At 42.5% G+C, this 24,226-nt stretch overlaps 1 protein-coding gene across 1 annotated transcript; it reads right to left on the bottom strand.

Annotated features, from left to right (window-relative positions):
* Positions 1 to 496: 496 nt before the first annotated feature.
* Positions 497 to 4,169, bottom strand: LOC109191648. The gene is made up of 2 exons (XM_019342269.1): positions 1,805 to 4,169; positions 497 to 549 (listed from the first exon to the last, which is right to left on the bottom strand). The coding sequence occupies exons 1-2, from the start codon at positions 4,167 to 4,169 to the stop codon at positions 497 to 499; spliced, it is 2,418 nt and encodes an 805-aa protein (XP_019197814.1).
* Positions 4,170 to 24,226: the final 20,057 nt, after the last annotated feature.

The raw sequence follows: 24,226 nt of genomic DNA, 5'->3' as shown, positions 1-24,226 counted from the left end.
AGGTTGTATCGTATGGAATTATTCTTGGTATATTGGGTGGGAATTCGCATGATTGGGTGTTGATTATGTTTAGAAAAGCATGATAGGTTATGTGTCATACGTTTCTTGAATTCGATCCGTTAATTGTCTACGTGCGTTATCAATTGCGGTTGAAAGTGTCTAAGCATGGTTTTGGGTTCCATAAAGGTTCCCGGGGCGTTTTTGTGATGAAATAAATAAAATTAAATTATTATAAAAACTAATCTAAATTAAACATATAAATTGTGCTTATCAAAATTCCCCACACTAATCATGTGCTTGTCCTCAAGCAAAAACATTATTTAAGAAAACTTAAATATGAAAACTCATAATACTTCATGAACATTGGTCTCAAACACATTATAAACAACTAGCTAGCAATTTATTTGGAAATGGAGTGATTAAATAACCAAGTTCTCACGGAAATATCACTCATAACGCACAAGTGTTTGAAGGGTGTAAATAAATTTCACTCAAATCAATTCCTATAGAAATGCTCTACCATAGGCTTGCATATCTTCTCATTCTCCACTACAAGATAACATGCATGATCAAATCATAAGGACTTTTTCATGGTTGTAATGGGGCTAGGGTAAAGGGTAGGAAATATTTGGAAAAGTAGTTCAAGAAGCCTTCAAAATTAGAGGAGGAAAGATTGAATGAACATAACCAAAATAAAGGCCAAATAAACCAAATCTCTCTTGTTATTTTGATAGTTCAACACCAACCAAATAAACTATCACATCCCATAAGAAACAATTCATAGTTTAAGGAAAATAATAATAATAACAAAAAATAATAATAATAACTCTTTTTTTCTTTCTTCTGTTCTGTCTCGTTTTTTTTTTCCTTTTTTTTTTCTTTTTTTGTTGCTTTTCTTTTCGCAATTTCATCTTTTTTTCTTTTTTCTTTTCATTGTCTTTTGATTCTTTTATATATATTTTTTTTGAAGAATCACAATTTCCATCACACGTTTCACCATCTTTAGTTTATAAACAATCTCAAATTGAAACAACTACATCAACTCACTTATCTTTTGTTTTTTGAAATACCAAAAAAAATCTCATAGAAGTCCAATGACAAATTCATTATTCTCAATCATAGACACTTTGCCAACATTTTTCCACACACTCAATTCTTATGCATTTATCCAATCAAAACTCCCCTAATCTTTTAGGCAAGGTTAAGGAAATTAATTTCAGGTATGAGGCTTATAATGTGGTTCCATAACAACAAAAATACAGTTAAAAAGGCTCAAAGTGGCTAACAAAGGATAAATAAATCATGGTATGAATAGGCTATTTGGCTAGTGAGGCTCAAAATCAAAGACGGCCTTAATCATATTAAAAATCATGCATGCATCAAATTAGCTTTAAAGAGAATCAAGACAAGTTCTAGAGATACAAATCCATGGAAGATATCACACAAGAACAAAATAATTTGACTGAAGTGTCAGTCTAAGGCTCAAAATCTCACAGGTTCATGCTTGCTTAGTTTAGCCACCACCATATCAAACAAAACACTAACTAAATACTCATAATATGCAAGACCAATTATTCAATTATGTTATGAATTCTAGTAAAAACACTATATTTTTTGAAAAATTTATTAGTAAAATTTTTTGAAGTGAAAGGAAGAATTAAATAATGAATAATAGTTAAATCCCCTCCCCACACTTATTCTTAACATTGTCCCCAATGTTAAATAGAATGTAAAGATAAGAGGAAAATTAATAAAAATGCAAAACAAATAAAGGAAAGAATAGAATAAACTCCCCTTGGGTTGCCTCCCAAGCAGCGCCTTTCTTTAACGTCTTTGGCTAGACTCCATCGCCGTCCTAAAGCATCCTCAAAGTTAGGATTTCTGTTCAGCGCAACATTCATTTTCTCATCACCAATCAAATGAGAATTATCCTCCTGCGATAAAATATCCACAGCAAAAACAGATGATATGCCATTCAAATGTTTAATGGTAGTATTAAATATATCAAATTTTATAATTTCACCATCAAACTCCATTGTTAATGTACCATCATGCACATCAATTTTTAACTTAGTTGTTTTCAGAAATGGCCTTCCCAACAATATTAGTGTTGAATCATAAGAATTATTATTATCTTCTCCCATATCAACTACATAAAAATCAGCAGGAAAAACTAAACCTTGCACTTGTACTAAAATATCTTCCAAAACACCCCTAGGATACACATTAGATCTATCAGCAAGTTGAAGAATTATACCCGTTTCTTTTAATGGACCAACATTCAGAGATGAATAAACAGACAAGGGCATGACATTAATTGAAGCTCCAAGGTCTAACATTGCTCTTTCAATATTAATATTACCAATCTTGCAAGGGATAGCAAACATACCTGGGTCTTTACACTTGGGAGGTAATTTTTTCTGAAGGATAGCTGAAACATTTTCCCCCATGCTGACCATTTCATTGCCTTTTAACTTTCTTTTATTTGTGCACAACTCTTTGAGAAATTTAGCATATCGAGGAATTTGTTTAATAGCATCAAGTAAAGGAATATTTACCTCAACCTTTCGAAAGGTTTCAAAAATTTCTTTTTCTTCTTCATTCTTTTTGGATTTAGCCAATCTACTAGGAAAAGGAGGAGGAATTACCATAGTCTTTGGATGCTCTCCAATAGGCTTTTGATCATCTTGAGGTTGATGAACTTCTTTTTCAGTTTCCTCATCTTGGTTGGGTGTTTTCCGCACTTGAGTAGGTTCTGGCAACTCTTTTCCACTTCTCAATGTAATTGCACTTACATTTTGCTTGGGGTTCACAACAGTTTGTGATGGCAATTTACCTTGAGACTCCAATCTACTCACGGTAGATGCTAGTTGGCTCACCTGACTTTCCAAATGTTGAATACTTGTTCTTGTTTCTTGCTGAAATTGTTGTGTGTTAGTAGCAAGTGACTTAACAATATCTTCCAATGGCGTACCTGAATTAGAAGATGATTGTTGTGAGGATGAAGGTTGTTGTTGTGGAACATGCTGATATTGTTGAAATTGTGGGCGTGCTTTATAGCTAAAATTAGGATGATCCCTCCATCCTGGGTTGTATGTATTTGAGTAGGGATCATAATTTCTTTGGGGTTGTCCAAGAAATCCTCCAACTGCATTGACATCCTCACAAGAGTTGTATTGAAGCGTCGGGCACATGTCAGTTGGATGGCCAGTAACAGCACAAATTCCACAAGCTTTTACTTGTTGCACATTTCTTACAACTAACTGTTGCACAAGAGTAGTTAATTGAGATAATTTATTGTCAAGGGAAGAAATATTTACCTCATTCACTCTTCTTGGAGATGCGTCTTGTCTACATCCAAATTGTTGTGAATTAGCAGCCATGATGGATATCAAATCTCTAGCTTCACGAGGAGTTTTGTTCACTATAGCACCTCCACTAGCTGCATCCATCATATTTCTTTCCATGGGCAGCAATCCTTCATAGAAGTATTGAATAAGAAGTTGTTCAGAAACTCCATGTTGGGGGCAACTTGCACACAGTTGCTTGAAGCGTTCCCAGTATTCGTGGAGGGTCTCTACGTCTCTTTGCTTAATGCCACATATTTCTCTTCTAATGCTAGCTGCTCGTGAAGCTGGAAAAAACTTTTCAAGAAATAGTCTTACCATATCCGCCCATGTGGTTATTGTGCTAGGAGGAAGGTAAAATAACCAATCCTTTGCTCTATCGGCTAGTGAGAATGGGAATGCACGCAGTTTGATTTGATCTTCCGTTACTCCTTGTGGTTTGAAGCTCGAACACACCACGTGGAACTCCTTTAGGTGCTTATGTGGATCTTCATTTTCAAGTCCACGAAAAGTTGGAAGTAATTGAATCAAACCTGACCTTAATTCAAAACCAACCTCTAATGCAGGATGTTGAATACAAAGTGGTTGTTGATTCACATTTGGTGCAGAAAGCTCCCGCAAGGTCCTTTGTTCTTCGGCCATTGCTTGCTCTACTTCGGGATTGCAACAAGAGGCAGTTGACTCAGTTGTGGTATTTGATTGAAGGGATGTTGATGAAAGGGCTTGATTTTTGCGCAATTTAGTTTCTTTTCTCAACCTTTTAGCAGTCTTCTCGATCTCAGGATCGTATTGCAATTCACCTATACGAGAAGAACGTGGCATAAAAATAATCTATTTGACACCAATCCCCGGCAACGGCGTCAAAAATAAGGTGGGTGTCGAAACCAACAAATAATAAATTACTTACTCTATGATTTGCAATAGTGATGAGTAAGGTCGTACCCACAGAGATTGGTCAGACTTATTTTTAATCAAAGATTTAATAAAGGAAGAGATGAGAATTGAAAATTAAATAGCATCCATAAAAAGGCAATCAATATGAAATATCAAATAATAATAATAATCAATAGCAACTAGTATCCAACTCAAGGAATAATATCAATTCAATTCTAACAAGATAGATCATTGATTTCCAAGAAATAATTACTTTACTCTTTACCAAATTGGTTATGGTTATTAACAAGCTCTAATAACCTATCTTTCCTTACTTTGTCGATAATCAAAACAAGCTCTTTGATTACTTCCCTAGCTAATAAACAACCCTAAACAAGCTCTTAGGATTTAATTTACTAACAGCATTAAAAGAATTAGAAAGACTACCAATTCTAACCAACAGACGCGCAAGCTCGGTCTATTTAAACTAGATTATACATCTCCATAACATAAGATTGAAAATCTATTTATAATCAACTATGTTATTTGCTACTAGCTTTAGAACACTTAAACAATTACGGATTCAAAGTTCTAAATAGCAATTTAATACCTTGACAATTGAACAAAGGGCCCTTTTGCAACAATTAATCAAGCAATAATTAAAACTCATATAACAGGAGATATATAAATAATAAAGAGTTCAGACAATAAAATTAAGCTAAATAAATCTCACTGGTCTTGTAGAATCAAACTTCAATAATCCTTGAATTGGAAAATTAAAACTCAGCAGTACATTGCAGAGAGTGTTTACAAAGTAAATAAAATAATTCTGAGAAAACTGACTTCCCTCTACTGAAAAATCCAGCCCTATTTATACTAGTTCAGGCTCCCTAATCAACTCAACATAACATTAACTTCTCTAACATCCACAAACTAAATCAATTTCTTGAACCACATAAAACCTAAAAAATAAATAAACTTTATTTTTTCTAACCATAGAAAATTAGCAAGGTAGGTTATTCCTGCTCTGACCTCTAATTCAATTAACTGGTTCGTGGATGTAGCTCAATGAAGACGTCTGCAGCTGCCGCAAAAATTGATCAACCGTGGACTCCTTCAACGAATTAAATTGCGGATGAAATTAATTGCAGAGGTCGCGGACGGAGTCTTCTTCGCTTTCTGCGCGCTGCTCTGAACTCTACGTACACATTACGCATAGAGCTCTAATTCAATAGAAAAGGGAAATAAGTTAGATGGGCTATTAAAACAATTAAATTATTTTATTTGGGCTACTAGTTAAAACAATAAAAAGAAAATACTTACCCAAATCATTAACTAAGCCCAATTCTTATTAATATGAATATTAAGCCTAATTATTCAACTAATTACTATATTAGTTCAAATATATTATTAAATAAATAAAATTAAATTATTATAAAAACTAATCTAAATTAAACATATAAATTGTGCTTATCAATGATTATATGACATTCTTGATGACTATATGATGTTCTTGATGATTGTAGGATGTTCTTGATGTTTATGTGATATTCTTACCGAATCTTGATATTAGAAGATGAATTGTGTCCTTGTTGATTTAAAAATGATTAGAACCCTAGGTTGTATCGTATGGAATTATTCTTGGTATATTGGGTGGGAATTCGCATGATTGGGTGTTGATTATGTTTAGAAAAGCATGATAGGTTATGTGCCATACGTTTCTTGAATTCGATCCGTTAATTGTCTACGTGCGTTATCAATTGCGGTTGAAAGTGTCTAAGCATGGTTTTGGGTTCCATAAAGGTTCCCGGGGCGTTTTTGTGATGAAAGAGTCAGTGGGGGGTAGGGGACCCGCCACCTACCCGCGGCCTTCTTGGGCAACGCCGGCAGCGGGCAGCCGGCGGGCGGGCAGCTGCCCGCCGGGCACCCGCTGCCCGAATTTGCTACCGCCGGCGGGTGATCCCTCACCCACCGGCTACCCGCTGGTTTGGACCCCAATTTGGGATTTCGGCTTCCCCGTTTGATGTTTCCCCTACCCCCGTGGTGTCCCAACAGACTCCGTTTATCGTGCCTATGTCTAGTTTGATTTTCGGGTACCGTTCGTAGGTCGTATGAGTCTTGTATATTGCATGCTAGTTGAATCGGTATCCCGTTGACCTAGGTGCAAGAAGTATGAACCCCTTACGACTACTCTTAGTATGTGAAGGATCACGCATAGGTTTTGTTATACGTTTTCTCTCCCTTCCGAATGTGTTAATGTGGGTTGCATGTGCTTGCTATATGTCATGTGTGCATGTTACCCCGACTTGGTTGAGATCAATCGGGCTATACGGGCAGTCGGGTGGGCTGAGAACCATACCGGCTGTTAACCAGGCTGGTAGAGACCGGTCAGGTATATAAATATTATATAGGACTAAGATCCACTATACGGGCAGTTGAATGGGTTGAGAACCATCCCAATTGTTAACCAGGCTGGTAGAGACCGGTCAGGTATATAAATATTATATAGGACAAAGGTTCACTATACGGGCAGTTGAATGGGTTGAGAACCATCCCAACTGTTAACCAGGCTGGTAAAGACCGGTCAGGTATATAAATATTATATAGAGCTGCGGCTCATCGGTCGGTTGCGATCGACCCCTCCGTGCTGTGAGACAGGGCAGGGTGCTGCGGGGCCGTGTCAGAGCTATATGCGCTGACCTTCATGTATGGGCATGCGATTGGTCCTGTGGCGCCAACAAAGTGTGCTATGTGATGAAGTATGGATGAGTTGTTGTTACGAGTAAATTGGGGATAAGACTATGGGATTTGTACCGGGGATTGTATATGTTGGGTTATGATTATTTATTGTGCTTATCTTATCTGTCTTGCCTGTTGTGAAGCGTATATGCTGGGTATAACTGCTATCTATGCTTAGCTCTATCTGTTGAGTCTATCCCTGTTTTAAAAGCTAGAGTTCGTAGGATATATCTTCATGTTCAAAAATGGTTTTCGTATATATATATATATATATATATATATATATATATATATATATATATATATATATATATATTGTATTTCAACACGTTGGAGTGGGTTACCAGCATCTCTCGCTGAACAGATATATTTGGCTTTCAGGCACAGACAAGTAGATCACTGGAGCGCGCTAGAAGCTTGGGCGTAGCTTAGATAGTTTTTCCCTTTCGGCCTGCGTGCCATGATTTAGTATTGATACTGTTTGAGGATATTAGTTAGTTAGCCTGTGCACTTGAGTTCTCTAGCTCAGGTGTGGCATAGCACCCCGTACTCTGGTATTATGTTTTGGGAATTAATGAGATTTCACCTTTATTTTACAAGTTTTAAATATCTTGAAAATCTGGGCTGTTACATCCTGTAACACCCCGTGTTACGACCCCTAAAACCAATTAATTAATTAACCCTTAGCCCAAGAGAAAGAATAAATTATAATAATTAATTAGGAAAAAAGCCCACCATAGTCCATGGGTCCTTATCCCTAAACCCAATCCTTAGTTCCAAAAGGAATAGAATTAGCAAGCATATAATATTAGTTCCTAATCAGGACTCCTAAGTATATAAATAGGGGACTTAAGAGGCACCTAGAACCCTCCCCGCCACCCCAAAAGAGCTCCAAGAATCCCCTTAGAAGAAATCAAGAAAGCAAGAAAGCTTAAAGAAAGACCCTTCATAGCCAAGGAATTAATTAAGGCTAAGAGGTAACCCATGTCTCAACAAAACCTATTTTCATAGCTATGATTTCCCCCGTAGGATTTCCCCATATTATTGTGTATTGATGAGTTGTGATGTTATTATTGATGATTAATGGGATAATTCCATGGGTGATCTTGATATCAGGAGATTCTTGATAATTATGGTGTTCTTAACGATTATGTGGAGTTCTTGATGATTATATGTTGCTCTTGATAATTGTATGGCGTTCTTGATGCTTATGTGTTATTTGTACCGAATCTTGTAATTAGAAGACGAACCGTATTCTTGTTGATGTAAAAGTAATTAGAACCCTAGGTTGATGTTCTTGTTGGCGTTCTTGATGCTTGTGAGATGTTCTCGATGCCTATGTGATATTCTTACCGAATCTTGTAATTAGAAGACGAATCATATTCATGTTGTTATAAAAGTGATTAGAACCTTAGGTTGTATTGTATGATATTATTCTTGGTGTATCGGGTGGGGAAATCGCATGTTTGGGTGTCGATTATGTTTAGAAAAGCATGATAGGTTATGTGTCGTATGTTTCTCGTATTTGATCCGTTAATTGTCTACGTGTTAATCGTTAATTGCGTTGTAAGGTGTCTAAGCATGGTTTCAGGTTCCACAATGGTTCCCGGGGCGTTTTGTGCGTAAAGAGTCAGTGGGGGGTAGGTGGGGGGTAGGGGACCCGCCACCTACCCGCGGCCAGAAGGAACGTCTCCGGCAGCGGGCAGCTGCTCGCCGGCGACCCGCTGCCCGGAACAGTATTTACCGGCGGGTGGCCCCCCACCCACGGGCTACCCGCTGGAAATCATCCCCATTCGGGACCCCGGCTTCCCCGTTTGATGTTTCCCCGATCCCCGTGGTGTCCCAACGGACTCCGTCTATCGTGCCTATGTCTAGTTTGATATTTCAGGTACCATTCGTAGGTTGTATGAGTCTTATATATTGCATGTAGTTGAATTGGTATCCCGTTGACCTAGGTGAAAGAAGTATGAACCCCTTAGGATTATTCTTAGTATGTGAAGGATCACGCATAGGTTTTGTTATACGTTTTCTCCCCCTTCCCAATGTGTTAATGTGGGTTGCATGTGTTTGCTATGTGTTATGTGTGCATGATACCCCAATTCGGTTGCGATCGGATTGGTTATTCCTGAGCTGCGGTTCAGAAGCTGGCTGCGGTCAGATTTACACTCTTGGGCTGCGGTCCACCGTTTGGTTGCGATCAAACGTTTGCACATGAGCTGCAGTTCATACTTTCCTGGCTGCGGTCAGATGACATTCTCTTGGGCTGCGGTCCACTGTTTGGTTGCGATCAAACATTATGATGAGCTGCGGTTCATCGGTCGGTTGCGATCGACCCCTCCGTGTTGCGATACGGGGCAGGGTGCTGCGGGGCCGTGTCAGAGCTATATGCGCTGACCCTCATGTATGGGCATGCGATTGGTCCTGTGGCGCCAACAAAGTGTGCTATGTGATGAGATATGGATGAGTTGTGATTATGAGTATCTTGGGGGTTGCGACTATGTGATTTATGTTGGGGATTGTTTACGTTGGGTTATGATTATTAATGGTGCTTAGCTCTATCTGTCTTGCCTATTATGGATTGTATAAGCTTGTTATAACTGTTGCTTGTGTCTAGCCTTATCTGTCGAGTCATCCCCGGATTTAAAAGCTAGAGTTCGTAGGATATGTCTTCATGCTCAAGATGGTTTTCGTATATATATATATATCTCTATATGTATTGTATTTCAACGCGTTGTAGTGGGTTACCAGCATCTCTCGCTGAACAGATATATTTGGCTTTCAGGCACAGAAGAATAAGTCACTGGAGCGCGCTAGAACTTGGAACGTAGAAGTATATAGCTTCCCTTTCGGCCTGCGTGCCATGCTTATGCATTTACATTATTGAGGATATTAGTTAGTTAGCCTGTGCACCTGAGTTCTCTAGCTCAGGTGTGGCATAGCACCCCGTACTCTTGTATTATGTTTTGGGATTTAATGAGATTTCACCTTAATTTTATAAGTTTTAAATGTCTTGAAAATATGGGGTGTTACAGTTGGTATCAGAGCCTAAGTTTGACCCTAGGATAAGACTCTTAAAACCGGACTGTAGGACATTAGGCTTAAGCTCTAGGTACATAGGAACATAGGATTTAGGGATCTTAGGACGCGCGGTGAGATTGTGAAACCTACACATAACCCCTCCTCACTTTATCCCTCTCTAACTTAAAGGAACCCCCCCCCCCCCCTTCACTTATTGCATCAAGGTAAGGACGCAAAGTAACATCGACCTATAAACACCAGGATGGCGCCAAAAAGAAGACAGGTAGGAACACCGGAACTCCACACTCAGGAATTCCTGACTCAGAATCTGCAACGCCTGGCCCAAATTGCCCAGGCACTAAGTACTACCGTTTCCCAGCCTCCACCAACAAACGAGGACTTGGAAATCCACCACCAAGTCTCGACACACCAACCACCCACCCTCTCGGGGAACGAAGACCCCACGACCCTCGAGGAGTGGATCAGGACTTTCGACAAGATATTCAGGACAACTAAATGCCCCGAAGGGCACCAAGTAAGAATGGCCTCCTTCTACTTCAAACACGAGGCCGACACCTGGTGGGCTCACGAAGGACCCACCTGCGAACAAGACCCCGGATTCAACTGGGACGCCCTAAAGACGCGGCTACGGGAACAATTCTATCCCAACCATCTGAGAGCCACCACATACAAAGAATTCCTCCACCTAAGACAAGGTGTAACCTCGATCACGGAATACTACCAACAATTCCACCGACTGGCTCGCCTCCTCCCCGAGCTAGTACCCACCGAGGAGACCAGAATCGAAAGGTTCATAACAGGCCTCAACCCCGAATATCAAAAAGCCCTGGCCATACAAGAGCCAGGAACCCTCGGGGAGGCCTATGCCAAGGCATCCCAACAACAACAAGTGCCAAACCAACCCCAGGAAACACGTCTGGAAAGCAAAAGGAAATCTGAAAGAAGTCACGTAAACTCTACCCGCGGCTCTAAAAACCCCAGGGCCGCCTCACCACGCCAAGTCACGGAAAAAACCATTCAAGGAAGAATCCTTACTCTAAGCAAAGCCAAAATTGGGGACAGCAACATAGTCTCCTGAACCTTCCAAGTACACGCCACCCCCGCCACAGTATTGTTTGACTCAGGGGCTACCAACTCGTTTATAGCAACCGAGTTTGCTACTCAGCTCGGCCTCAACTCCAGCACCAAGGTCCGACTTCAGGTCAAGGTGGCCTCAGGCGAAATCCTAGAATGCGACCACATGTACGAAAACATAGTGATCACCATACAAGGGGTGGAATTTCCCAGCAACTTAATCCGATTCAAACTGGATGGGGTACAGGTGATCTTGGGCATGGATTGGCTAGGGAAATACCAAGCACAAATCCTATGCGGAGAACAAAAAGTGGTCCTACGGGGGCCAAGCGGTAAGAGGGTGTCATACCGTGGGACCCACCGGGAGGCCGGGATCAGAGTGGTGAACATGATAAAGATGAAGAAATACCTAAACAAGGGAAGCGAGGTCTTCCTATGTTCGGTCAAGGACCTCAGCACCAAAACCCCCGAACCACAAACCATTCCAGTGGTAAACAAATTCACCGACGTCTTCCCGGACGAAATCCCCGGGGCACCCCCAGCCAGAGAAGTCGAGTTCACCATAGATCTCGTACCGGGTGCTCCCCCGATTTCCAAACCACCCTACCGGTTAGCACCAAAAGAAATGAAGGAACTGAAGACACAACTGCAGGAATTGCTAGACAAAGGCTACATCCGTCCTAGCACCTCCCCATGGGGAGCGCCAGTGTTGTTTGTTTAAAAGAAGGATGGGAGCATGCGCCTATGCATCGACTACAGGGAACTTAATCAAGTCACAATAAAGAATAAGTATCCCCTTCCCTGAATCGACGACTTGTTCGACCAACTTAAGGGGGCAGGAGTATTTTCAAAGATTGATCTAAGATCCGGGTATCACCAAATACAGGTGGCCAAACCAGACATTCAGAAAACAGCCTTCCGGACACGTTACGGCCACTATGAATTCACCGTAATGCCCTTCGAACTCACCAACGCGCCTGCCATATTCATGGACCTCATGAACCGAGTATTCCGACCCCACTTGGATGACTTCGTCATTGTATTCATTGACGACATCCTAGTCTATTCCCGAAACAAGGAAGAACATGCAAGACACCTCCGCATAACCCTGCAGACTCTGAGAGAGCACCAACTATACGCCAAGTTTTCTAAATGCGAATTCTGGAAGGACAGTGTGGCCTTCCTGGGTCACGTGATAGCCAAGGAAGGAATTAAGGTGGACCCCGCCAAAATCCGTGCCGTTAAGGAATGGACCACACCGAGCTCACTCTCAGAAGTCCGAAGCTTCCTTGGCTTGGCCGGCTACTACAGGAGGTTTGTACCCGACTTCACCAAGATAGCCCAACCCCTCAACAAACTCATGAAAAAGGAAACTCCCTTCCAATGGGACAGCGACTGCATCTCAGCCTTTCGAGAATTAAAGGATAAGTTAACCACGGCACCCGTACTCGCAATTCCCTCTGGGGAGGAAGGATTCGAGGTCTTCAGTGACGCATCCAAGAAGGGGTTGGGATGCGTGCTAATGCAAAAAGGCCGAGTAATCGCATACGCATCCAGGCAGCTCAAAACCCACGAGGAGAACTACCCCACCCACGACCTCGAACTAGTCGCAATCGTGTTCGCACTAAAAATTTGGAGGCATTACTTATATGGGGTGCAATGCAAGATCTACACAGACCATAAGAGCCTAAAGTACATCTTCACCCAGAAAGACCTAAACATGAGACAACGGAGGTGGTTAGAACTCATAAAGGACTACGATCTGGACATCCAATACCACTAAGGGAAGGCTAACGTTGTGGCGGATGCCCTAAGCAGAAAGGCTAACCACTCCCTCAACACCACCTGGGTCCTACCGGACCAACTGTACAGGGACTTCCAAAGACTAAATCTGGAAATCATAAATCAAGATCAAACCCACCCCGACGCCCACTTGTTCAACACGCAAGTCATACCTACACTCTTCGAGGAAATCAGAATAGGGCAACAGCAGGATCCGGAACTAGACAAGATCCGCCTCAACCTAACCCAGGGGAGGGAAGGACCCTTCAAAAATACACGAAGACGGCAGTCTCCGTTACCAAGGTAGGTGGTGCGTGCCCTCAACGCACCCCCACTTGAAACAACAAATCTTGGAGGAAGGACACAACTCCCCATACTCAGTGCACCCAGGGGGTGACAAGCTATACCAAGATGAGAAGAGGTCGTTCTGGTGGCCCAACATGAAAAAGGAAATCACGGATTTCGTGGCCAAGTGTCTGAATTGCCAAAGGGTGAAGGCCGAACGATGCAAACCCAAGGGACTCATACAACCCCTCGAGATACCACAAGGAAAGTAGGATTCCATATCCATGGACTTCGTCGGGGGACTACCCCCAACAAAAACCAGCAAGGACAAGATTTGGGTCATAGTGGACCGACTAACCAAGACAGCGCGATTCATCGTCATGAAGGAAACATGGACAATGACACAACTAGCCCAAGCCTACTTGAGCCAGGTAGTGAAGTATCACGGAGTCCCCCGAAACATCGTATCGATAGAGACTCCAGGTTCCTCTCACAGTTCTGGAAATCACTGCAATTAGCTTCGGGGACACAACTAAAACTAAGCACTGCCTTCCACCCCACCACGGACGGCCAAACCGAAAGGACCATTCAGACCCTCGAAGACATGCTAAGAGCCTGCGTGTTAGACTTTCAAGGGACATGGGAAGAACACCTAGACCTTATTGAATTCTCTTACAACAACAGCTACCACGCGAGCATTCGTATGGCTCCCTACGAAGCTCTATACGGACAAAAATGTAGAACCCCCTTATGTTGGGAAAACATGGTCGACCCAATAACACTAGGGCCCCAACACCTACAAGATACCATCGCCAAGGTCAAACACATCCGGGAAAGGATGAAGGCCGCCCAAGACCGCCAGAAGTCCTATGCCGACCTAAAGAGGAAACAAGCCGAGTTCAACACCGGGGACAAGGTCTGGTTGAGGATTTCGCCCACACGAGGGGTGATGAGATTCGGAAGAAAAGGAAAGCCCAGCCCTCGATTTATCGGCCCCTATGAAATCATAGAAAAAGTCGGGAACCTAGCCTATTGCCTCGCTTTACCCGTTGAACTAGAACGAGTACACAACGTATTTCACATATCCCAGTTAAAGAAATACGTACCCGACCCAAACCACGTGCTTCAACCCGAGGTCGTGAACCTCGACGAGTCACTAACATACGAAGAAAGACCCGTGAGGATCCTGGACACCAAGACAAGAGACACCCGTCGCCGAGCCATAGAAATGGTGAAAGTCCTCTGGACCAACCATGGGACCGAGGAAGCAACGTGGGAGCTCAAAGACACCATTTGGGAACACTACCCCGAACTTTTCACACCAGGTAACTAAGAGAAGATCACACGGCAAGGACCAAGCTTCGGGGACGAAGTTTTCCGTTAAGGGGGGGAGAGTGTAACACCCCGTGTTACGACCCCTAAAACCAATTAATTAATTAACCGTTAGCCCAAGAGAAAGAATAAATTATAATAATTAATTAGGAAAAAAGCCCACCATAGTCCATGGGCCCTTATCCCTAAACCCAAGCCTTAGTTCCAAAAGGAATAGAATTAGCAAGCCTATAATATTAGTTCCTAATCAGGACTCCTAAGTATATAAATAGGGGACTTAAGAGGCACCTAGAACCCTCCCCACAAGATTAACACCCCACCACCCCAAAAGAGCTCCAAGAATCCCCTTAGAAGAAATCAAGAAAGCAAGAAAGCTTAAAGAAAGACCCTTCATAGCCAAGGAATTAATTAAGGCTAAGAGGTAACCCATGTCTCAACAAAACCTATTTTCATAGCTATGATTTCCCCCGTAGGATTTCCCCATATTATTGTGTATTGATGATTTGTGATGTTATTATTGATGATTAATGGATAATTCCATGGGTGATCTTGATATCGGGAGATTCTTGATAATTATGGTGTTCTTAACGATTATGTGGAGTTCTTGATGATTATATGTTGCTCTTGATAATTGTATGGCGTTCTTGATGCTTATGTGTTATTTGTACCGAATCTTGTAATTAGAAGACGAACCGTATTCTTGTTGATGTAAAAGTAATTAGAACCCTAGGTTGATGTTCTTGTTGGCGTTCTTGATGCTTGTGTGATGTTCTCGATGCCTATGTGATATTCTTACCGAATCTTGTAATTAGAAGACGAATCGTATTCTTGTTGTTATAAAAGTGATTAGAACATTAGGTTGTATCGTATGATATTATTCTTGGTGTATCGGGTGGGGAAATCGCATGTTTGGGTGTCGATTATGTTTAGAAAAGCATGATAGGTTATGTGTCGTACGTTTCTCGTATTTGATCCGTTAATTGTCTACGTGTTAATCGTTAATTGCGTTGTAAGGTGTCTAAGCATGGTTTCGGGTTCCACAATGGTTCCCGGGGCGTTTTATGCGTAAAGAGTCAGTGGGGGGTAGGGGACCCGCCACCTACCCGCGGCTAGAAGGAACATCTCCGGCAGCGGGCAGCCATCGGGCGGGCAGCTGCCCGCCGGCGACCCGCTGCCCGGAACAGTACTTACCGGCGGGTGGCCCCCCACCCACGGGCTACCCGCTGGAAATCATCCCCATTCGGGACCCCAGCTTCCCCGTTTGATGTTTCCCCGATCCCCGTGGTGTCCCAACGGACTCCGTCTATTGTGCCTATGTCTAGTTTGATATTTCGGGTACCGTTCGTAGGTTGTATGAGTCTTATATATTGCATGTAGTTGAATTGGTATCCCGTTGACCTAGGTGAAAGAAGTATGAACCCCTTAGGATTATTCTTAGTATGTGAAGGATCACGCATAGGTTTTGTTATACGTTTTCTCCCCCTTCCCAATGTGTTAATGTGGGTTGCATGTGCTTGCTATGTGTTATGTGTGCATGATACCCCAATTCGGTTGCGATCGGATTGGTTATTCCTGAGCTGCGGTTCAGAAGCTGGCTGCGGTCAGATTTACACTCTTGGGCTGCGGTCCACCGTTTGGTTGCGATCAAACGTTTCCACATGAGCTGCGGTTCATACTTTCCTGGCTGCGGTCAGATGACATTCTCTTGGGCTGCGGTCCACTGTTTGGTTGCGATCAAACTTTATGATGAGCTGCGGTTCATCGGTCGGTTGCGATCGACCCCTCCGTGTTGCGATACGGGGCAGGGTGCTGCGGGGCCATGTCAGAGCTATATGCGCTGACCCTCATGTATGGGCAAGCGATTGGTCCTGTGGCGCCAACAAAGTGTGCTATGTGATGAGATATGGATGAGTTGTGATTATGAGTATCTTGGGGGTTGCGACTATGGGATTTATGTTGGGGATTGTTTACGTTGGGTTATGATTATTAATGGTGCTCAGCTCTATCTGTCTTGCCTATTGTGGATTGTATAAGCTTGTTATAACTGTTGCTTGTGTCTAGCCTTATCTGTCGAGTCATCCCCGGATTTAAAAGCTAGAGTTCGTAGGATATGTCTTCATGCTCAAGATGGTTTTCGTATATCTATATATATCTCTATATGTATTGTATTTCAACGCGTTGGAGTGGGTTACCAGCATCTCTCGCTGAACAGATATATTTGGCTTTCAGGCACAGAAGAATAAGTCACTGGAGCGCGCTAGAACTTGGAACGTAGAAGTAGATAGCTTCCCTTTCGGCCTGCGTGCCATGCTTATGCATTTACATTATTGAGGATATTAGTTAGTTAGCCTGTGCACCTGAGTTCTCTAGCTCAGGTGTGGCATAGCACCCCGTACTCTTGTATTATGTTTTGGGATTTAATGAGATTTCACCTTAATTTTATAAGTTTTAAATGTCTTGAAAATCTGGGGTGTTACACATCCTGGCCCAAGTAGCTCGGTGGGTTGCATCCCATAATCTTCCTCGACACATCTCCACCACTATTGTTCCCATTCAGTACGGCGACTCCGATGGTCTGGGTCAGCTGACGCAAACTCTCTATCAGATCGGTGGAAGATGATGCTCCAGGTCCTGAGGAATGAGGAGTCTCTTCTCTGACTCTTCTTGGTGGCATAGCGTTAGCCCTTTAACATGATCAGAACAGATCATTAAGGTTAGTACTTCTAAGAGTTAACTGCTTCTAACTTCTCTATTTCATAAAGCAAGGTTTACAACAAGTAAAGCACAAAACAAACATAACTGTAAACTTGTATACTTCTTACTTTCACAAAGTTTTCTCTTTCAAACTTTAACTTCTAACTTTTTCTTTCAACTTTAACTTTCGAAGTTTCAACTTCTAGATTTCTTAGCTTTTCACTTTCCACTTTAAACTCTTGGTTTTTCACTTTCAATTTCTCACTTTCAACTTCTCTACTTTACTTTCAAAAGATAAACAAATAGTACTTTAAACACATTGATAAAGCACATAAACAGTTAAGCAAGCGTAAGGAAACTCACCGCGTGCCTAACTGATACTTAGAGTTCTTCTTAGCTTTGATTCTTACACTTAGTCACTGAACTTAGAATCTTTCTCATCTTAGATCTCACATCTTAGCATTCTTTTCTTAACTTGTCCATCATTGGACTTCAACTTAGAGTTCTTTTCTTAACTAGTCCTTCTTAGGACTTCATCTTAGAGTTTCTATACTCAATCTTAAGGGTCAAACTTCCTAAGTTCTCGCGGTTCGTACCACTCTGATACCAACTTGTAACATCCCACTTTTCTTAAACCTTATTAGCAATTTCTTAACAAACATTTAGAAAATATTGATCATACTCTTAAACTCAAAATGTAATTCATGAACTTATTCACAGTAACTAGAAATCAAGTTATTTACATTCTACAATCTCATTTTATTGGCAAAACTTCTCAACAATTCATAGTGGATACTTAGGCATGCTTTTTAGTCAAATTAACAAATAATGATCATGCTTCCCAACCAAACTTAATAAATAATGATCATGCTTTTCATTCAAATGGCTAAACTCAACATTGCAAAATCATTCTTCATTGTAAAACAATTATAGTATACTTCAAGCAATTTCACAACACAAACATCTACTGTAAATTACTCATTTCTACTCCAAATTCAATGAAATCAAATTCTACTCGTGCATCGTAAAGATCCCTAGTGTCCGAGCCTCAAGGACCTGCGAGTCCCGGTCCGAACGACACGTTGCTGAGCCGCAAAGGGCTCGACCACTACACAGTATTGGCCTGGCGAAGCTTGCGGCGGGGCTTGAGGAGCCCCGCCACTTGGCCCCGCCAAGCAGCGGCCTAGGGCCACGGCTCTAGCTACGAGTCATGCCTTAGGGCCGTGCCTCCACGGGGCTTGCCAACGGTCCTTGCCTAGGAACTTTGGCTAGCTCCGTGACTCCACCTGGTGCACACTGTCCGTGCACCAGAGGGGTTCTTCTTCATCTGCAATGAAACACAGGGCAATCTAACACTTCCAAATCCTCAACAACACATCATAGATCAACAATAGATCACTTACTAGCTCAACCACATCAACAATCTAGCATTTCTACACATTTCAACATTTATTTTGACTTCACAAAGTCTATAAAAAGAGGTGAGAGTCCAAGGGTACCTTTGTTGTTTCCCCTTCTTGTTGGGATTCCTCATTCTTCCCAAGTCAGCTACAACCCCCCTTCACCACCTAGAACCTCAGACAAGCCACACAACAACCTTATGGACTAGAATCTCAGAGATGAAAGCTAAGAAATGGAAGTTAGAATAAGAATGGAGGAATGTGTAACACCCCCCAAACAAGACCTATATAAAAGCCTTTACACATGCAGATTAAACGACAAAACTAGCACAGCAGAAGATAAAACGAAACTGGATAAAAGAAATCCAACGGGGTGTCACGCCACGTCAACCAAACACGGTAAACGCTACGGCAAACAATCTGCAAGTGTATACATCTATCCCAAAACATCAGTCTAACTACATTGGCGCACAGACCACAAAAGCAAGGATAAAGGTGCTAAGCTACCAGGCTCTAGACATCGCGCTCGTCTAAACGTCACCTGAAAGATACAAAGATAAACATTGGGACGACGCCCGGTCAGCGAATAATGCTGGTAACCCAGCAATACCGTTAAGTATCATAAATAGATAGATATAAGTCATAAAAACTATTTTCAAAATGGAATACATATATATATAAGTCAAAACCAAGATCAACTGTCAACACAAGACTCATCACTCTCAAGGATAACACGGGAACACATCCCAAACCACAAAGGTTAACCACACGCAAAGGATAAAGACTCACCCAACGGCAACACATGCCAAACAACACAAGCCTCCGTGACTACACACGTCACGAGAGAAGATCACACAACGCCGGCTTTACAAGCCCTCGCAACATCACCCATCACGAGTTGGTATGCCTTCCTTATGCCCTGTTCCAACCTTATGGCTACCCCCAACTTTGTACCTTCTTTCCAACCATTACCTCCAGGACCCCTGTACTTCTTAGTCCAACCTTATTCCCCAGGGACCGTCGTCCCCCACCAACAACCACCAACGAAAACCACCAATCACGGGGCAACACATGCCCGGATAACACATGTTATCACCAAAAAACGTGGACCCATCACTCAGGCCACAACTCCATAATCACGTCACGGCCACCACGAAGATCGCTGCAATACCTTGGTGACTAGTGTCCCATACCACTAATCTTGCAATCCAGGTAGAGCCACACACGCACCACAACTCAACAAGAGTCAAACAATGGATCACAACGAAGGTATGAAACATACTCAATCAAGGAACGGGTCACAGCCCAACGACAACAACGATGGATAACACAAGTTATCATCAACCAAACGGAAGGTACAAACAACACACACGCTAGCATTAATACAACAAACTAGCATGCTTATGAATGGGGAAACTCAAGATAGTTCCGAGGAACACACAAGACACCTCTTGGTCCAACGAACCACAATGTTGAACACTTAGCACGATTTAAGACACCAAAATCCTACATGGATACCTACCATATAGTTCTAGACGTACGAAACATCAAGAAGACACTCAAATAGTTCCACAAAAGAACAACGGGAAGCCAAAAGACCAAATACCGAGTCAAACAAATCACGGGGAACAAATCCCGAACGAACACCACCGTGTTCCCCGCGGGTGGACACACGGGTAGTGCCCCACCCGTGGTCCCGCCCGCGAGAACACATCCCCACAGGCCTATGTACACGCGGGTAGGCCGGCGGGTGGTGCCCCGCCCGCCGTTCCGCCCGCGGGAACATCCCTGTTCCACAACAAATCCCTTCGGGGATTTTCTTCTCCAAACACAAATTCAAGTCCAAAACATGCCAAATCTCACCAAACACAACAAAATGACTTGAACCATGGAAATTTCCAAGCAATGGCACAAAGGAACCCTAAACACAAGCTCTAGGTATGCAATATGACAAGACAAATGCATAAACCCTCACATTTCATAGCAAAACACATGTAGAATCCAAGAAATCACATATAGGTAAGCAAAATAGGTTTTGTAGAGCATGGGTTACCTCTTGAAGACCAAAAGACTTCACTTTACACCACAACAAGCTCTCCACAAGGCTTACTTTCCAAACCCACTTCAAGGTCAAACCAAAAGATCGTAAAGATCCTACCTTTAAGAAGAAGACAATTAAGATTGAACCAAAAACACAAGATGAACTTAGATCTTACCCTCCTAGATGCCCAAATAGGTGAAAGGTTGAATCTTGGAAGCAAATCTTGGAATCTTGACAAGGGTCTCAACTTGGCTTTGAGAATAAGTTACACTTCTTTTCTAGAGAGAAAGCAGAACTAATTTCTAAGAATTGTAGGGAATGAAATGAAGAAGTCTTCTAGGTTAGGTTACAATACTAACTCTTGGTGAAAAGACAAGGATACCCTTACTAACCCTTAGAAGGTGTAAGGAACAAGGGAACTCCCCTCAAAGCACAAGGTACAACACAACTTAAAGGTTGACTAGTCAAATTCTAGTCCTTGAGTATTAAAAATCAGGATTTTAGGAATTAATTCCCTGAATAAAATAGGATTAATTACTCAATTAATCCATGGATTGAATGTGGATTTTTGGGGTGTCACATCCTCTCCCCCTTCAAAGAAGCTTCGTCCCCGAAGCTTGGGTACGACGAATTAAAAGCGAACGGTGAAAGGGAAACGACATTGTGACAAGAAGTTCAAGAATAACTCTTTTGGCTAAAGACTCCAAAAGAACTCACATGGGTTCCAAAGCAAAGAAGAAGGCATTTCAAATTCAAGGATTGGCAAAAGGTTAACAAACGGATAGGTTGAGCATCAAGAACTCTAACCTCAACACAACCACCAACTTCTAGACCACAACCAAGACTAGACTACTAACTCCAAACACCAACTTCCAAGCTAGCTAAACAACAAGGCAACAAGCAAAAACAAGCAAGCACACAAGGTACACAACAAACGAGGAAAACGAGGTACCTTCCACAAACAACTCAGGGTACCGCTCCCGCATCGATGACTCCAGCTCCCAAGTAGCTTCCTCAACCCCATGATGTGACCACCAAACCTTCACCATCTTAACAGATTTCCTACGAGTGTCCCGAGTCTTGAAGTCCAAAATTCTGAGCGGCCTTTCTTCGTAAGACAAATCTTCATCTAACGGTATTACTTCCGGTGGTAAAACATGAGCCGGGTCGTGAACATATCTCTTGAGCTGCGATACGTGGAACACGTTATGCACCCTTTCTAACTCCATAGGCAATGCCAAACGTTAAGCCAAACTCCCAACCCTTTCCAGGATTTCATACGGGCCTATAAACCTAGGGCTCAACTTCCCTTTCTTTCCAAACCGCATTCCTCCCCGAGTGGGAGATACTTTCAACCAAACCTTATCCCCAACCGAGAACTCCACTTGTCTTCTAGCCAAATCAGCATAAGACTTTTGGCGATTTTGAGCTGCTTTCATCCTTTCTTGGATCTGTTTAACTTTCTCGGATGTGTCAAGCAAATACTGAGGTCCCAGCACTATCGGATTGACAAGATCCTCCCAACAAAGCGGACTGCGACACTTCTGTCTATAGAGAGCTTCATAGGGTGCCATGCGAATGCTCGAATGATAACTGTTGTTGTAAGAAAACTCGATCAGATCCAAATGGTCCTCCCAAGACCCTTGAAAATCCAACATACAAGCTCTCAACATATCTTCGATAGTCCGGATAGTCCTTTCTGTTTGCCCATCGGTGGCTGGGTGGAATGCAGTACTGAGACTTAGCTTAGTTCCAAGAGCTGCTTGCAAGGATTTCCAAAATTGAGACAAGAACCTTGGATCCCTATCGGAGACAATATCCCTCGGAACTCCATGATACTTTACCACTTGGTTGACATAAGCTTGAGCCAACTGTGTCATAGTCCAGGTCTCCTTCATTGCGATAAGGCGGGCAGTTTTAGTCAAACGATCAACTATCACCCAGATTTTATCCTTACCCGAACGGGTCGTCGGTAGACCTCCCACGAAATCCATAGATATAGAATCCCACTTTCCTTGTGGAACTTCTAATGGTTGTACCAACTCCTTTACCTTACAATGTTCCGTTTTTACCTTCTGACAGTTAAGGCATTTCCCAACAAACTCTGCAACTTCCTTTTTCATATTAGGCCACCAGAAGAAGCCCTTCACATCTTTGTATAACTTGTCTCCTCCGGGGTGGACCGAATAGGGTGTGTTATGATCCTCTTCCAAAATCTGTCGCTTCCACTGATCACATGACGCGGGTATGCATAAACGACCTTTGTACCTCAACACCCCATCCGTAGATAACTCAAACGGTCCCCCTTTCCCTTTAGCTAGGTCATCCCTTACCTTTGTCAAATATGCATCCTTTTGCTGCTCATCCTTAATTTCTCCCAGAAATGTAGGTACAATCCTTAAGTTATAGCAACGAACTTCTGCCTCAACTTCTCCCTGTTCCACCACTTCCAAGTTCATCCATTGGAGCTCCTTACACAGCTCATCCGCCACTACCCAAATAGAACTAGCGGTATGCTTCGATTTCTGACTTAAGGCGTCCGCCACTACGTTAGCTTTTCCTTCGTGATACTGAATATCTAACTCGTAGTCCTTGATGAGCTCCAACCACCTTCGTTGTCGCATATTGAGGTCCTTTTGGGTGAAGATATATTTGAGACTCTTGTGATCCGTGAAGATCTTGCAACGCACCCCATATAGATAATGCCTCCAAATTTTCAAAGCAAACACTACGGCGGCCAATTCCAAATCGTGTGTAGGGTAATTCTCTTTGTGAACTTTAAGCTGGCGTGAGGCGTAAGCAATCACTCTCCCATTTTGCATCAACACACAACCTAGTCCTTTCTTGGACGCATCACTGTATACCTCAAACCCTTCCGTTCCTGATGGCAATATTAAGACTGGTGCAGTCGTGAGCCTCTCCTTCAAATCTCGAAATGCTAACTCACAAGCTTGATCCCAAACGAAAGGCACTTCTTTCCTTAATAACTTAGTCAAAGGTTGAGCCACCTTGGCGAAATCCAAAACAAACCTTCGATAACAACCCGCTAAACCAAGAAAACTTCTTACTTCCGCCACCGATGAAGGTACAGTCCAATCTTTCACTGCCCGTATCTTGTCCGGATCCACAGAAATCCCCCGACTATCAATCACATGGCCTAGAAATGTCACACTATTTTTCCAAAACTCGCACTTAGAGATCTTGGCGTATAACTGCTTCTCCCTCAAGATCTGAAGTACCGTCCGAAGATGTCCAACATGCTCCCTCTTATCCTTCGAATAGACCAAAATATCGTCGATGTACACGATCACAAAATCATCGAGGTGGGGTTTGAACACTCTGTTCATCAAGTCCATAAAAACTGCAGGGGCGTTAGTCAACCCAAACGGCATAATTGTAAACTCGTAGTGACCGTACCGAGTCTGAAACGTAGTCTTAGGAATGTCCTTGTTTGCTACCTTTATCTGATGGTACCCTGACCTCAAGTCAACTTTGGAAAACACTCCTGCGCCGCGGAGTTGATCAAACAAGTCGTCGAACCTTGGGAGGGGGTATTTGTTCTTGATGGTAACTTGGTTCAGCTCTCGGTAGTCGATACACAACCTCATACTTCCGTCCTA

This window comes from Ipomoea nil, unplaced genomic scaffold, assembly GCF_001879475.1.
Source record: "Ipomoea nil cultivar Tokyo-kokei standard unplaced genomic scaffold, Asagao_1.1 scaffold0207, whole genome shotgun sequence".
Classification (NCBI taxonomy): Eukaryota; Viridiplantae; Streptophyta; class Magnoliopsida; order Solanales; family Convolvulaceae; genus Ipomoea; species Ipomoea nil.
The sequence above is the reverse complement of the archived record's forward strand: the minus strand, read 5'-3'. Positions and strand labels throughout refer to the sequence as shown.

Coding starts and splice junctions, on each gene's coding strand:
- LOC109191648 (XM_019342269.1), bottom strand. CDS start 4,169: ATGCCACGTTCTTCTCGTATAGGTGAATTGCAATACGATCCTGAGATC. Junction 550..1,804: donor AGAAAGGCGCTGCTTGGGAG/GCAACCCAAGGG, acceptor GTTATCTTGTAG/TGGAGAATGAGAAGATATGC.